Source organism: Syzygium oleosum, unplaced genomic scaffold, assembly GCF_021117445.2.
Source record: "Syzygium oleosum isolate NSW1041296 unplaced genomic scaffold, Sole_v2.1 Sole_v2.08, whole genome shotgun sequence".
Classification (NCBI taxonomy): Eukaryota; Viridiplantae; Streptophyta; class Magnoliopsida; order Myrtales; family Myrtaceae; genus Syzygium; species Syzygium oleosum.
The window spans coordinates 7960712-7975214 of NW_026607492.1; the positions used below are offsets into that span (position 1 = coordinate 7960712).

At 44.3% G+C, this 14503-nt stretch overlaps 1 protein-coding gene across 1 annotated transcript; it reads right to left on the reverse strand.

Annotated features, from left to right (window-relative positions):
• Positions 1–8963: 8963 nt before the first annotated feature.
• Positions 8964–13585, reverse strand: LOC115687260 (L-ascorbate oxidase homolog). Its single transcript, XM_030612752.2, has 8 exons — positions 13439–13585; positions 13048–13157; positions 12676–12946; positions 12482–12581; positions 12019–12364; positions 10016–10381; positions 9645–9723; positions 8964–9238 (listed from the first exon to the last, which is right to left on the reverse strand). Exons 1-8 carry the CDS (start codon positions 13583–13585, stop codon positions 9041–9043), a joined length of 1617 nt encoding a protein of 538 aa, XP_030468612.1. The 3' UTR covers positions 8964–9040.
• Between the last annotated feature and the right edge of the window lie 918 nt (positions 13586–14503).

Here is a 14503-nt window from a genome sequence, read left to right on the forward strand (position 1 = left end):
GAAATTGGTAGCCAAGGGAAAACCCTTGGAAATCCCTAAGGTTTCCGCCAGGACATATTCATTCTACGCCAAGATGCATTCATGCCAAGGGTCGCAAACCCTTATAAATTGTCTCAAGAAATCCTCTACAAGTTTGTAATAATCTGGAACAGTGTTGATTTCCCAAAGACCATTCAACACTTCTCGCCATTTCATTGGAAGAGTGGCTATTAGGGTTTTAACCTTCTCATAATCTGGCATATGGTAACCACTCCAAATGATATCTTGTATCATCTTATTGACCTTAATAACGTGCATCATCATGTCAACACGACTGTCCCATCGATAAATGGCTAACTCATTTCTTAGCCTCGACTTTCGTTCATCCGTTCTTGGGAATATAGGCGAGCGTATCCTATGTACCATTGTTACTACAACACATGCAGAACAAAAAAGGATTACTCATAATCCATGGTACAACAAAATAGGAAACGCTTATTCATATACATATGAGCCAGCAATTGTATTTCCAAAAATACGAAAGAAAATGTCATAAATACCCAAAAAATACGAATATTATAGGGTTCATTGTGCATTTTCACATCCTTACAAGCATCAAACATGTAATATGAATATTTCAGAATGTAGAGCATTCCATCATGATCATCCCAGTACCAACATTTTTTTTCTTCGATCAATGATCAACGGGCAAGTCAACCGGATCGGATCGGTCAACCGAGTCATCGAGTCAAGTAACAGGCGGGTCGAGTCGGCCCGACTGGAGTCCCACATGGCTGACGTCAGCCACGCCTTGCGTATGCGGCGCATGCACATGCAAACCACGTTGGCGGGCGCGTGACGCCCACACGCTGAACGGTTCCAGCGAGTGGCAATGTGTAAGGCCGCCCCTTGCGGCCATGCGTGGGGGCGCGTGCGGCCCCTCGGCGACGTTCCACCCCTTGTTTTACTCATCTCGACAAGTGCTACCATTCTGCGTATTCCAAAATGATTTTTGATGGCCGGAACTCCGACAAGCGGTCCCGAACAATACGATCGGGTGTTGTTTTCGTACCCAAGTGGCCGTTGGAGCTGGTTCGTAATTTCCGGCTGGTCTTTGTTGATGAACAAGCAAAAAAAATCACGTATGAACAGTGAACAGTGCACACGAAAGTGTGTCTATCGCACTAATTTCTATTACAAACAACATATGATCAGGAAACAAGAACAAGACATTATTCTGATACAAACGATGGATACATGGATTCCAAATACCATACACGAGAAAAATGCGGAAAATGTCCTAAGGAATACTTCAATCACTGATCGAATCATGCAACGGACTGTACCTTTCACAGATTAAATGCACGTTTGCAACTTTGAGAGACTTCCAATTTCCGCTCGAAGAGCGTATATGGGAATGACTGAGAGTGAGAATGAGAAGAACTTTTTCCCTTTTTGTTCTACTGTGTTCGTTTCGATTCACTTCGTTTCTTACTCCTTTTATTTTTCGTTTCTTACTTCCTTTTATTTCTTGAAGAAGAAAAGAATGTAAGTTCCATTTTGGAAGTTTCGTCCCACTAAAACACAAGTAACTGCCTTTTGCAGTACTTATGTTGAATATGGGCTTATTTGCCTAACAAGGGCGGCCCATAAACTATTAGAAAGAAAGTATACAAATATGCTCATGCATAGGCCACGGTCAGCTAAACTTAATTAACAAAACTATGGGATTCACAAAGGATCTGCTCTGCATTATCCTATAATTGATTTTATCACGTCGCTCATTAACTTGAGACCACCTTGCAAAGCACTTTGTAATTGGATGTTGTGCAAATAGCCAAGACGCGTAAAACTAATCTTAAGTATGCATAGCCACTTTAATCAGGACATCTTTACCACACAATAATGCTCTTGAAAATGAGAATAGTAGTCATGTGTGTGTCTCACCTCTGGCGAACAATTTTGGTACAACTTCTCTGGGGGTAAGTACAACGCAAGTACCATAACTTTTGTACGGAGGACACTTAAGTGCCATAACTTTTTTTTGGCTCACTTGAGTGCCATAACTTTCAAAAAAATGATCACTCAAGTGCCACTTACGAGCTGATCGTGAGGGCCCGAAACCGCGGCTTTTCCGGTCGAACGGTGACCTTCCCGGCGAGGCGAGCACCACCAGCTTAAAGAGGGGGTGTCGGTGAATCATTCCATGGCCTCCGTTTGTCTCGAAATTTTCGTTTTAGCTTCCGTTGACGAAGGTAAAAATGCTTTGTAGTCACACAATTTATCGAGCCGATTTGTGTGACTACGAAGCATTTTTACTTTCGTCAACGGAGGCTAAAACGGAGATTTCGAGACGAACGGAGGCCATGGAATGATTCACCGACACCCCCTCTTCAAGCTGGTGGTGCTCGCCTCACCGGGAAGGTCACCGTTCGATCGGAAAAGCCACGGTTTCGGACCCTCACGACCAGCTTGTCAGAGGGGTTGGTCGTGAGGGCCCGAAACCGCGGTTTTCCAGCCAAACGGTGACCTTCCCGGCAAGGCGAGTACCACCAGATTGAAGAGGGGGTGTCGGTGAATCATTCTATGGCCTCCGTTCATCTCAAAATTTCCGTTTTAGCCTCCGTTGACGAAGGTAAAAATGCTTTGTAGTCACACATTTATCGAGCCGATTTGTGTGACTACGAAGCATTTTTACCTTCGTCAACGGAGGCTAAAACGGAAATTTCGAGACGAACGGAGGCCATGGAATGATTTAACGACACCCCCTCTTCAAGCTGGTGGTGCTCGCCTCACCGGGAAGGTCACCGTTCGACCGGAAAAGTCACGGTTTCGGGCCCTCACGATCAGCTCGTAAGTGGCACTTGAGTGATCATTTTTTTGAAAGTTATGGTACTCAAGTGAGCCAAAAAAAAGTTATGGCACTTAAGTGTCCTCCGTACAAAAGTTATGGCACTTGCGCTGTACTTATCCCGACTTCTCTGTCATGTAATCGTCTCTTTGCCCACGATCACGGTTATGATAAGCGGTATACTATTTATTCATTGACGCCTCCAATTTGCTTTCTCCACGGAACTAATTAAAAGAAGAGCGAACGAGGAACTTCTATCACTGCGACTGTGAAAGACGGATGACATCTCGGTAGTGTCTTAACCCTTGCAAGAGAAGTACAGGCGGGGTTCTTGGCCTAGGCATAAATGCTGCCACATAAACTGCCACTTCAATTCTCTCGGGAAAGTTCTCCATGGCTAGTGAAATGCAAAACCCTCCATAGCTCTGACCTACCAATATTACCTTGTCATCTTGGGGAAGAGAGGCCATCAATTCCATCAGCGGTAGATGAAGTTGCGCATCATCAGAATCGAGTCCCGCCCTTCCAATTTCATGCTTGCACCGTCCAGATCCAGGGCAGTGACGCAGTGGCCAGCCGATTTGAGCCATGTTGCCACCTTGTACCAACGCCAAGCTCCGGTTCCGGCTCCGTGGACCAAAACAAAATGTCTCTTGCCACCCATTTGAACTTGAAGGAAACCCTTGAATTGGCAATTAGCCGGTCATGGAAGCTAATAAATATGAGTTAAGTGTTAAATGGACCCGTTCTGTCCAAACACTTACGCCGGCCGGTACACGCCTATATAGCCGAATTCCAAAAGTGTATGATGCCAAGACATTTATTATATACCAAACTCTTATGCAAAAGAAGGCTTCTCGGCGGAGAATTTCAGATGCCACTGCCAGGAAAGCCGTTGATTTTCACGGTGTAGCTGGCTTTTCCTAGTCATATTGCCTTCGGAATCAATGACACGCCATACTTTCATTGTGAAATTGCAAGCGTATCTTTGACTTGCTTTCGTCTCTTTCATTAGTGTACCTTCTCCATGTGAGAAATCAACAACAACTGCAATTTTTACTATTCATTGTGGGGTGCGTTTAGTAATGCAATTTAGAGCAGTTTTGAGCCCCAAAGTTCTTTGAGTAAAAAATTTGGCGTTTGATTAAGCATATGTCAGTTCCAAATGTATGCTTGGGTAGGTTTCTTAAAGGGGGTTTCCTATTTTTGTTACAAATATTACAAATATAAGAGATGAAATTATACTTGGTTGTCACACATTAAAGCAAACAATAGTGGATTCTTTCACAACTGGCTCTTCCTATGGAATTGATACGGACAATCGGATTCAACCACGTAAATCTCCGGTATCATTGTTGTTCTTCGTGATTTCTTTGGAAGTTTCTTCTTCTCTTATTAGATGTAAATTACAAAATTCATTAGCTTTCGCATTTTTTCCTCAACAGTTCCCTCTATGAAGAGGCAAGTGTAAGCAAATGAAGAAGGTGCTGCTGTAACCGTTTAATTACGATGATATTAAGAATTTTGTTTGGGGTAAGTCGTAAAACTTTTCATCATACTACATTTAAGTTCTAAAAATTTGATTTCATGTATTTAAATCCTAAAAACTTGAAACTTTAATGCACTTGTGTCTTTTCATTAACTCCGTGTTTTAAGTGGACCACATAGCGAGGCTTTTTTTTATGATTTTTCAATTGTACATGGCGGTTTAATAAAAAATGCCACATGGATTTTCCGTCTGCCAAAACCTAATGGAGCTGACCAAAGGCTAAATTGTACGACTATGACAAGTTTTGAAAAATATATACACGAAATGAAAGTTTTAGAATACAAATGCAGGAACGTATGTACTTTTGGGACATCTGTGGTGATTGTCTCATTCCGTTTTAGGACTCGTGGCAATTGTCACATGCTGTTTTAGGAGTCCTGCGGTGATTGTCCCATTCTGTTTTGACTGAAAAAGGTACAGTTTAGCATATTAGGGTTATGCTTAATAGTTTGCAAATCTTTTGACTTGATTAAACGACAAGATTCAAATCAAGAATTAAGCTAAGAAAAGCAAATGTAAGCGAATGTGAGGGTTTAGGGAATACAGTCATGTTATTTAGTCCACAGAGTTACTATAGTAACAATAATGTGGCACATTGCTTATGGTGCAAATGCGAACTCCATTTCTCAACTGCAATTCTTTGCAACATCCTCAAAGCATTGACAGAGCTCATGGGGCTTGGAGAGCATGCCCATGTGATCGGCTTCTGTGATCAGATTCACCGCCTTGGGAGGACTCCGATCGATCATCCGTCAATGAAAGTCAGCCTCCATTAGCTTGTCATCTACACACACCACAAAAACTTTTCCACTGGCCCAAATCGCTCTTCCGTAAGGAAGGATTCGTCTGCCAAGTCCTCCATGAACACCTGCACCGGTCGTATTGGTAACATCTTTACTAATTCCAGGTCCTGTGGTACATGTGATTCCACAGTATACATCGTTGTTACTTATTTGTTATGTGGGAGGAGTAGTTATGTGCGAATCTCACCTCTGGTGGACAGTTTTGGTACACGTTCTTGGTCATGAAGTCATCTGTCTCCCCACGATCATGGTTATGATCAATGGTATATTTTTGATTCATTGACGCCTCCAGTTTGATTTCTCTCAAGGCTAATTCAAAGAAAAGCGTATGAGGAACTTATATCACTGGGACTGTAGAGTGTATACCTAATAATAAAGCTCCTCAAGAAAGTTATTATTCAGGTTGATCAACATGGTCTCTTTTCTGTTTTGGAGAACTCAAAAAGTAAAGGAACGGCATTAAAGTGCAAATTAGAGACTCGTGTGTGAAATATTTCGAAGCCCCATCACGCATATATAAAGTTACACTAATGTAATTGCAAAAATGGATCAAAGTCATGAGCTCTGTCCCGAAACCATTCCGAATAATAAACTTTTCCCTGAAAAAACTAAGCTATTTATAGGACAATGCCAAGGTTATTAGACATGTTTGTGCCGTCGTACCTCTTGAAAGAGAAGTGCAGGCGGGATTTTCGGCCTAGGCATGAATGCTGCGACATAAACTGCCACTTCGACTTTCTCGGGAAAGCTCTCCATGGCTAGCGAAATGAAAAAACCCTCTGTAGCTGTGACCTACCAATATAACCCTCTCGTCCTGGGGACAAGAGGCCATCAGTTCCAATAGCGGCCGCACAAAATCGCTTATCGTCAAGATCGTGTTCGGCCCTGCCAACTCCATGCTTTCGCCGTCCAGATCTAGGGCGGTGACGCGGTGGCCGGCCGATTTGAGTCGCATCGCCACCTTGTACCAACACCAAGCTCCGCCTCCGGCTCCATGGACCAAAACAAAATATCTCTTGCTATCCATTTGAACTTGATGAAGAAAATCCTTAAAGCTAATAAATATGAGTGATTGTTAAACGCATCCATGTTGTCCAAACACTTTTGCCAGCCGGTACACACCCATTTAGCCGAATACGAGAAGTGTATGATATTAAGACAACTATGATATACCAAACTCGGGATAAGGACACTAGGAGTGCCATAACTTTCGTACAACGCTTACTTGAGTGCCATAACATTTTTTTCGCTTACTTGAATGCCAAAAATTTGAAAAAGTGATCACTTGAGTGCCATTTGCCATTTGGCAGCCAAAAAATCCAACGTGGACGCCGATCGTCCTACGTGGCTTCGCCGGATCTGACGTAGACAATATTTTTATATATTTTTTTGAATTTTTGAAATTTTTTTTTCCTTTTTTGTTTCAAAGTTTCTTTTCAATGCCGGCGAGGGTCACCAGCGACCCTCGCCGGCTGTGAAGGCCTTGCCTAGATTGGGTGAGGGCTGCCTTGCCCCCGGCCGCGAAGGCCCTAGGTGAGACCGTCGCGGCCTCGCCGGCGGCGGGCGAGACTGCGAGGCCATCGCCAAATCTGGGCGGCCGCAAGCAAGGCGGCCTCGTTAGATCTGGTGAGAGCCTTCGTGGCCGCGGGCGTTGCCTCGCCCGTTGCTGACGAGGCCGCGAAGGCCTGAGTTAAACCAGAGGTGGGCTGTGCTGTTGCCCTCAGTTCTGTTCTGTTCTGTTCCGTGTCGTGTCATTTCTTGAAGGAACTCACGAGACTTCCACCACCGTAAGCCCCTCCTAATTCCCCTCATAATCTTCCGCTGATTTTTTTAGTTTTGCTGCGGTACATTCATGTTTTCCTCAAGATATTTCTTTAAAGGAAGAGGTTCGTTTCCTTTTTGGCATTCTTGATGTCTTTGGGCTTCTGGGTGTGAGCCAAGATGAGCCAACTCGTGGTGATGATGCACGAACCGGGCACCAGAGGGAGGCGGTCGACGACCATCCTCAGCCTGCTGAGAGGACAGAAAATGGAGGGCTCGACCGGAGGAGGAGGAAGAGGAGGCTGAAGAAGCGAGGCAGCCTCACCAGATTTGGCGAGAGCCTTTGCCGCCTCACCCGCAACCGGCGAGGCCGCAATGGCCTTGCCAAGGGCTTTCGCGGCCGCGGGCGAGGCAGCCTCGCCAGATCTGGCGAGAGCCTTCGCCGCCTTGCTCGCAGCCGGCGAGGCCGCAATGGCCTCACCAAGGGCCTTCGCAGCCATACTGACCGATGGCGAGGCGGCCCTCGCCTAGTTTGGTCAAGGGCGAGGCCTCCGGCGAGGGTCACCGGCAACCTTCGCTAGCCTTGAAAAAAAAAAAGGAAAAATAAAAAAGGAAAAGAAAAATTAAAAAGAAAAAGAAAAAGAAAAAAATTCAACAAAAAAAAATAAAAAACATTTAAAAAATCCACGTCGGATGGAAAATTAATAAAAAAATCCACAGAGGATGGTTTGCCAGAAATGGCACTCAAATGATCTATTTTCGTCGGAAGTGGCACTCAACTAATCTATTTTACTCTGATGTAGTACTCAAGTGAGCGAAAAAAAAGTTGTGGCACTCAAATGAGCGCCGTACGAAAGTTATGGCACTTCTTGTGTCCTTATCCCTATCAAACTCTCATGCAAAAGAAGGTTCCTGAGTGGAGAATTTCATATGCCATTGCCAGCATAGCCTTTGATTTTCACGGGCACTTTTCAAACTTCTTCTTCAAGAAAAAAAAAAAAAGGGAAGATTTAAAATGGTAGAAAAATTAATAAATCGGAGCATTTATGCATATCGGCTTTTACCTATGCTTAGTTATGACGGATTGTGCCACACTTATTTGGGCTTCCTAATGATACTGTCTTCTTAGTAAGGAATATAGGAATCAATGACACCCTGTTCTGGTGACATCTGCCACCCTAGACCAAATTGAATTTTCCAAAGTCGTGCGATCCCTATGTTGCTCAGTTGGGGTCGCATATTTGGTAGGGTCGCACGACTTGAGGCGAGACAAATCTTGTTGGAGTCGCATGTGACACCACTCAATCGCTGGGGCCGCATATGACCCCAATGACACTTAGCCTGGAGCTGGGCAACCACGGCTGCATGCAGGGTGGTCAGTTGGCAAATACATAAAAAAATTAATTCGTAGTCAATTGCATAAAAATAAGAAAAAATTTTCTCCAAAAGTAAAGAAAGAAAGATGGAAAGGGGCAATAGAAAGTAGGAGAAGGTGAAGGTGATATTAGCATTGGAAGCTACTCTTCTTTATGTGCGGTCAACAAAATGTCAACCTGCCCGTTTTAACAAAAAAGAGATATAACGTTTAATTCAACGTAATAATTGCCAAAATATTGAAACAGTCCAATTACATGGGCAACATCCATATTATAAAGTAAAGAAAGTTTTCAAAAATCCAAAGCATAGTGTATTCAAAGTTGAAACTTCCTTAACCAGTCAAGCTCAACAAGTCCCCTAGAAGCACTTATTAACACACTAACTCTTATTAATCTTCATAGTGGAGCACATTTATTCGAAAAGAATAGGTCCGGATATAGATTGTATTACGAAATGCACAAAGATGGACACTGAGAAACTGATGTGAATATAGTTTATTTTCCAGATACAATTGGAGAGAAACAATCACTTCAAACTATCAATCATTTCCGTCCTTCCAACACCATAACTACGCTTGCCAGCTTCCTTTTTACCACACATCTACAGTCACCCCATCGTGACTGAAAGCTGAATAAATCGAGCCTATATAATTTAAAGTGAGACCAAAATACTAAAAAAGAACGAAATTAAGGGGGCTAAAAATGGGAAGAGAGATTGTCTCTAGAGGCTCTTGGCTTTGCCGCACAGCAATGCGTTTGGTGGGATGTCGTATTCGGTGTAGAGGCTCTTCTCGTTGTTCCAGACCCGGACGTACAGCTGCTGCCCCAGGTACCACTTCGACCAGATCGCCGACCTCAAGTTCCACATCCCCTTGTTGTCCAAGGACACCAGTATTGCACTCCATGACAGAGGGTATACCTAGTAATTCCCAAACATTTTTTATTAAGTAGGCTAAACAACAAGAAGTTTATCTTAAACTTCGATCGTAATAGGTCCGCTATAAAGCCGATTTCATGACTGGACTGCGAAATCGAAGCTCTCCAATTAATCGGTTGAGCTTCATGGGCATGATTGCTGGAGCTCTGATTCAAGATCGAGCTCTACTAGGATGAAAATGCTCGGAATTAGGCTACACGACAAGTGCATTGGTGGAAAAATGTTGGAAGTGTTTTTTCTATCGTAAACTCGAACACGAACTCAAGTTTTTAATGTATGATTCAAGTCGAGAATACATTGTATTCACGTCTTTTATCTGCGAAGCCTGCTCACACTTTATTTAAGCCTAATGGCGGACGGTGTATGTTTCTCAAGTAGTTCGTCGTACCTGACAAGTGTCTCTGTAGACTGCATCGGCCATGTTGTAACTTTTCCGTGAATCCGGCGTCCACAGACCAGAACCGTACCTGTATTTTCAAACATATCAGATAGTGTTAGAAAGGAAGTATACAAATATGCTCATGCATCGACCACGGTCAGCTAAACATAATTAACAAAGCGGTGGGATTCACAAAGGATCTGCTCTGCATTATCATATAATTGATTCTATCACGTCGCTCAGTTAGATGAGACCACCTTGTAGAGTACTTTGTAATTGGATGTTGTACAAATAGCTACGCAGGAATTCAGTTCCATCGTGAATCGTGACAATAATGAATGAAGATCCAATCTAAGAAATGTATCCGTGTAGCATCATACCCAACAACGTAGAAGCTGTAGCCATCCAAGTGCCATGACTGGATAGCTTTCTCAGTGTTCTGGAAGACAATCTCTACGAAGTCGTGGAGCATCGTCCCGACAACCGCGGGGCCCAGCGTGGGCGGCCCTGAGGGAGGAGTGTCCTTGGTGCTGTTCACCGTGAAGACCCCAGGGATGTTGAAGTAGTCGGCCAGCTTCAGCGGAGTGTCCGGGTCGACATGGGAGACGCCGTTCACGGTGTACCTGAGCGTCCCGTTTATTTGGGTAGCTACGTTGGCCAGGACGAGCGTCCTCGCCACTTTGATTGTGCTGTAGTGGTATGAGCCTTGCGGGTTTGGCCTCGCAGCATTGGCTGTCAAGTTCGTCCTTCAGCACAAAAAAAGAAAGAACACCAAACGAAAGCAAACCGTTAATGCATGCGCGCCAAATATAGTTTATGATAAGTCAGAATTTCTTATGTGGCTTTGAGTACTCGACACATCAAGAATATAAAAAATTACAGGAAAAAACACAGAATTCAGAGAGATTTGCAGGCATGGCCACCACCACTGAGGCCTGCCACCACCACGCGGTGGTCGGTGCCTCGGCCATGGTCGTCGTGCCTCTAGCCGTCGACCACCTCGTGGTTGTTGCCTCTCCTCAGGCAACCACCGTGAGGATCCAAAGAGGCTTCAACCTGAAGCACATCTCCTTGACTTTGATTCTCTTCATGCTCAGACCAAATACACTTCCATCGCACCAAAAAAACCTCACATTCCAGATCTCAAACTCTTCTTCTTCCATTCACTTCCCATCACCAAAGCAGAGCATTGAAAAAATTTCCCATTTTCTTCCATAAACGTTTGCTCATTGTAGAGCCGAAAACTTAAAAATCAAGGGCGAAGATCTTCGCGAATCTCACATTAGTTGTGGTGCCCCTTTTCTCAGATCTGAGATTCTTCTCTTGGGAAGGGCAGTTAGAGAGGTGACGGCGAACGAAACCACCACTCGGTGGCTGCCGTCGCCCGAGACTCGGGAGGACACGAGAAGGTCGCCTAACCGACACGAGCAGAGCCACCTGAGGGCAAGAGCAAGGCCCCATAGGGCTCTTGAGGCGACGGTGACCACCACGATGCGGCCGCTGTTCCTCGAGACTATGGGAAAAGACGACCACCGTGGTGGTGGTTGTGATTTGCAGGTATGCGATATGGGTGGGGGGAGAACTGGGAGAGGAGAGAGAGAGAGAGACCATCCCACGTCAGGAAAATAGAAAGTCAATCCTGTCCACGTCAGTAACTCCTCCACGTCAACAAAAATTTGTTTTGAAAAGATAGAAAGGCCATTTTGAACTAAAAAAGAGAATCGGGATAATTTTGATTTCCGGATAGAAGTATAAAAACGACGGGCGACACCAGATCCGAGATAACAACTAAGGTCTTTTTAATATTAAAATTGATAATCCTAAGAGCCAAAAAGAATTATTTCTCAGGGGGTTTGACCGACTAATTTTATCAAATTCCTACAATTAATTTTGATTTCCGGATAGAAGTATAAAAATGACGGGCGACACCAGATCCGAGATAACAATTAAGGTCTTTTTTATATTGAAATTGAAAATCCCAAGAGCCAAAAAGAATTATTTCTCAGAGGGTTGACCGGCTAATTTTATCAAATTCCTACAATTAATTTTGAACCAATTTGCTTTGCCCGCTTGAAGCCTCACCAAGTAATTGTAAAACAATGGGTTATCGAGAACACCAAACCTTCTAGATCGACTCTTCATACTTCCTTATTCTAATCTGGCCGAGTAACATATACTAGTTCAGATTTTCTTGAGCATCTGGCCAGCCCAAAATTTCAAATCCGGCTCGGCAATTACCTAGCTAATGCTAGCCGAAATTTGTACATTTTGGATTCTAATTTGCAATCTTTAGGTTCTCTTTCTGCCTCGTGGACAACATTGGCATCATTATTGTCATGATTTGACTTAAGGAATCACAAGTAAAATGTGAGAATTAATTTACCTGAAGGTCCTAGCTTGTTTCATGGACCAGTGGATCTGGTAGGTTGGACCGATTGGCAGGGGCATTGCGGCCGGGGTGTTAGATCCGTCGTAGCGAAGCAGCCCGGTGGCAGTGAGGATCGGCTTAGTGAACCGGGACGAGCAAACCACAAAGTAGTCCTTGGGCGCCCATTTCAATGTGACCAGAACGGTGACGGATTGCCCCGGATGGACGTCGAGCGATTCGTAGTCCTCTTGCAGAGTGTGACATCCCTCGACTTCGACCAAGGTGATATTGTGGCCTTGAATCCTGAAGTTGATCGAAGTAGCGATTCCCACATTGGAAACCCTGAACTTGTATATTTGTCCTGAAATGTCCATCCAAACATTCATAAAATCCGATTATTCCTGTCTCTTCATTTCGATGTTAGCAGATATTTTCCATTTTCGAAGGCGCATAACTTCAAATGATGCAAATGTTTTACCTCCTTGACCGGTGAATATGAAACCATTAGGACGTCCATTGATGAGAATACCGTCGGCAACAGGGAGAGGATTGCCAGCGTCGAGGCTTTGCTGTAGGGCCTAGAACGACATGGAGTGAAAAAAATATATATGCTTATAATTCATGCATTTTTCCATTAAAAGAAAAGAAAGGTGAAAACAATGTGCAACATACCTTGTGGTCGCTCTTGTACCAATCGCCAACAAGAAGAGTGAACTCTCCGAAAGGCGTGGGATATGGAATTGGGATGACTATTCTCTGCGCGATGTTCAAAGCTCCGAAACCTCCAGCTGCTCTGTGAAGCGCGGTCGAAGGGAAGTACATGAAGGTCCCGATCTGATCCTTCAACTGGAACTTGTATGTCCAGCTCGTGCCCGGTGGGATTGGGCACTGTGTCCCGAGCACTCCGTCTTGCCATGAGTTCTTCCGCTGCTGGATCCCGTTCCTGATTGTCAACGACACACGGACATAACCAGCATCATCATCATCGTTTTCAATTGATTGTGGAGATATAAATGGAATGTCGAGATTTATTTTCTATGTCACCATGTAAGGAGGAAAGGTTCATCTAGGTTGTTGATGAGGTTTAGGACGATGTTGTCATTAGTGACACCTTCAATGGGTGGCCCAGGAAACTGACCATTGATTAAGATGCCCTGCAAGAATCATTCAAATTAGCTGACAAACAAAGGCTCGCTTATCGACTTTCCAACGCAAACTTGGATTCGCCGTATTGACCCCATGATACCTCATCACAGTTAGATATCGCCATTTCACGTCCTACATTAAATTTTTGTCTGAACGTTAATGTTTAATTTTGACTTCATGACAGCCCATCCTAGCGTCGGTGGAAGCTACATAGCCCCAGCCCGGGGCATGAGCTAGCTAACTGCACGACACTAATGTTTGCATTGGAAAGTTAAGACATCAAACATACCTGTTGAGGTACACCGAGTGGAGAAATTGTTCCGTAAGTGACTGTCCAAGTGAAGTACCTATATGCGTCTTCAGCGCTGGCCAAGAAAGCACTGAGCCATGCCAAGGATACAACAAGAAACATGCGCAGGAATTGGGTCTGCCTCATTTTGGCCAACTGTTTGTATCCTCAGCTCTCAGATTTCTGCATAGTAGCAGTATAGTAAGACATTTCCATACACCTTTTACTATAACTCGTTTTCATGCGCATCGTTCCACGACATTACACGCACGCGCAGAGGTCGTGACGATAACCACATCAATTACTAAAAGAAAGCAAGCTCAGAAAAGCCAATAAAAATGAAAAGGAGGCAACTTCCATGCAAGAAGGTGAGGCAGATGAGAAGCTCAGAAACCCTAGCACCGAAACATATCGATGTAGAGAGGAACTGACCAGAGCCTTCCCCGCCAGATGGAGGGCAAATGGAGGAAAGGTACGAGGACGACGATGCGTGCGGTCTCAATGTGTAGTACCAGGAGTTAAACCCCATGCACGTCTTTATATAAAAACGAGCCTTGCATCAAGAAGAAGACTGACAAGTGCAATTAACAAATCGAGCTCGAAACGTAGGATCGATGGGAGTGACACATGAACACTCGTTTGGCGGCGCACTTCATGGTCCAAGCTCGAGCTGTTCACGTCCTCGCATCGCAGCTCACTCAAGCGCGTCGCGAACCCCGACTAGTTTAACCTAGTTCAGCTCATAAGAAATAAAGTAAGCAGGGTTTGACTTGGATTTCTTGGGAATCTTGATTTCGCGCCCAGTTGGATGCTTTGATTATTTGACTTTGTTGCGTCCGATCCAAACTGTTTTTGTTAAAAGCATGAAGACATGTCAACTGTTGGCGTGGGAGTCGGGCTTGTCGGTGGCGGGAAGGAAAAGATTTGGGGAGAGATGCGATCGCGTCGCAGCCGAGTACGGATCGTAATTTAATGCTTTGGGAAGATTTATTCGAGATTTCGTATATATATACACTCACACACTACACTACTTAGACTCTGTTTACAGAGGATACTAAATAATTT